Consider the following 2415-nt stretch of genomic DNA (forward strand, 5'->3'; position numbering starts at 1 on the left):
TACTTTCTATAATCTATTAGATTTTTATACCACTTTCTATAATCTATTAGACTTTTATACCACTTTCCTTTCTATATTTAAAGGTTAATGACAATGTGGCCGAGTGGTCTAAGGCGTGTGACTCGAAATCACTTCTCCTATGGAGGCGTAGGTTCAAATCCTGCCATTGTCGTACTTTTATATCATTATCTTACACTATCATATATTTATATCTTAAATTTTATGTGTTATATATATATATATATATATTTATATTTATATTTATATTTATATCAATCTCTATATCTATAATTTTTATTCTTACACTTAGTCTATTTTTATGACTATTCTATATTATATATTATATACTTATACATCCTTCTAATTTTTATACTTCCTATTCTATATATCTACCCATTTCTATCATATATTATTTATTTTTATTCTTTTTATATGTTTATTCTATATGACTATTCACCTTACTATTCTATCTATTTATTATTCTATATGACAAAACTACTTCCTATTCTATCTATTTATTATTCTATATGACTATTCACCTTACTATTCTATCATGTTTATTACTATTCTATCATGTTTATTACTATTCTTGTTTTTCTACTTTCTATTTCCTTCAAGGTAATAGCAAGAGTGGCCGAGTGGTCCAAGGCGTCCGTTTCAGGTACGGATCTCTTCGGAGGCGTGGGTTCAAACCCCACCTCTTGCATCTTTTAATAGTATATTCCTACTATACTTCCACCTATACTATACTATACTATACTCTTATAACTTATACTTTATACCTTATACTTTATACCTTATATCTTATATCTTATACCTTATACTTTATACTTTATATCTTTTCTATATGTTTTATTCTATAACTACTATAACTATATCCTTTATACTTTTCCTCTACTTATCTATTTTATGTATACTACTTATACTAGATATGTTATTATGTTCATATCCTACCACACTTACTCTTTTATCTTATTCTCTATATATTTATACTTGTCTATATTCTATATTTTTGTATCATCTAGTATGTTTCTATTAGAGTCTTATACCACTTTCTATATTCTATTAGAGTCTTATACTACCTTCCTATATTTTCTTACTTTCTTATACTACTTTCTATAATCTATTAGACTTATATACTACTTTCTATAATCTATTAGATTTTTATACCACTTTCTATAATCTATTAGACTTTTATACCACTTTCCTTTCTATATTTAAAGGTTAATGACAATGTGGCCGAGTGGTCTAAGGCGTGTGACTCGAAATCACTTCTCCTATGGAGGCGTAGGTTCAAATCCTGCCATTGTCGTACTTTTATATCATTATCTTACACTATCATATATTTATATCTTAAATTTTATGTGTTATATATATATATATATATATTTATATTTATATTTATATTTATATCAATCTCTATATCTATAATTTTTATTCTTACACTTAGTCTATTTTTATGACTATTCTATATTATATATTATATACTTATACATCCTTCTAATTTTTATACTTCCTATTCTATATATCTACCCATTTCTATCATATATTATTTATTTTTATTCTTTTTATATGTTTATTCTATATGACTATTCACCTTACTATTCTATCTATTTATTATTCTATATGACAAAACTACTTCCTATTCTATCTATTTATTATTCTATATGACTATTCACCTTACTATTCTATCATGTTTATTACTATTCTATCATGTTTATTACTATTCTTGTTTTTCTACTTTCTATTTCCTTCAAGGTAATAGCAAGAGTGGCCGAGTGGTCCAAGGCGTCCGTCTCAGGTACGGATCTCTTCGGAGGCGTGGGTTCAAACCCCACCTCTTGCATCTTTTAATAGTATATTCCTACTATACTTCCACCTATACTATACTATACTATACTCTTATAACTTATACTTTATACCTTATACTTTATACCTTATATCTTATATCTTATACCTTATACTTTATACTTTATATCTTTTCTATATGTTTTATTCTATAACTACTATAACTATATCCTTTATACTTTTCCTCTACTTATCTATTTTATGTATACTACTTATACTAGATATGTTATTATGTTCATATCCTACCACACTTACTCTTTATCTTTATTCTCTATATATTTATACTTGTCTATATTCTATATTTTTGTATCATCTAGTATGTTTCTATTAGAGTCTTATACCACTTTCTATATTCTATTAGAGTCTTATACTACCTTCCTATATTTTCTTACTTTCTTATACTACTTTCTATAATCTATTAGACTTATATACTACTTTCTATAATCTATTAGATTTTTATACCACTTTCTATAATCTATTAGACTTTTATACCACTTTCCTTTCTATATTTAAAGGTTAATGACAATGTGGCCGAGTGGTCTAAGGCGTTGACTCGAAATCACTTCT

General features: G+C 25.8%; 1 protein-coding gene across 1 annotated transcript, besides 8 other annotated features; it reads left to right on the top strand.

Annotated features, from left to right (window-relative positions):
- Positions 1-228: 228 nt before the first annotated feature.
- Positions 229-273: a microsatellite.
- A 17-nt stretch (positions 274-290) lies between these two features.
- Positions 291-443: a microsatellite.
- Positions 381-553: a microsatellite.
- Positions 554-739: 186 nt separating this feature from the next.
- Positions 740-761: a microsatellite.
- A 607-nt stretch (positions 762-1368) lies between these two features.
- Positions 1369-1413: a microsatellite.
- Positions 1414-1430: 17 nt separating this feature from the next.
- Positions 1431-1583: a microsatellite.
- Positions 1521-1693: a microsatellite.
- EDI_015020 (uncharacterized protein) lies at positions 1668-2003 on the top strand (the record flags this gene model as incomplete). Its single annotated transcript, XM_001733540.1, has 1 exon — positions 1668-2003. One exon carries the CDS (start codon positions 1668-1670, stop codon positions 2001-2003), a length of 336 nt encoding a protein of 111 aa, XP_001733592.1.
- Positions 1880-1901: a microsatellite.
- Positions 2004-2415: the final 412 nt, after the last annotated feature.

Source organism: Entamoeba dispar, genomic scaffold, assembly GCF_000209125.1.
Source record: "Entamoeba dispar SAW760 scf_1105229457553 genomic scaffold, whole genome shotgun sequence".
NCBI classification, from domain to species: domain Eukaryota; phylum Evosea; order Mastigamoebida; family Endamoebidae; genus Entamoeba; species Entamoeba dispar.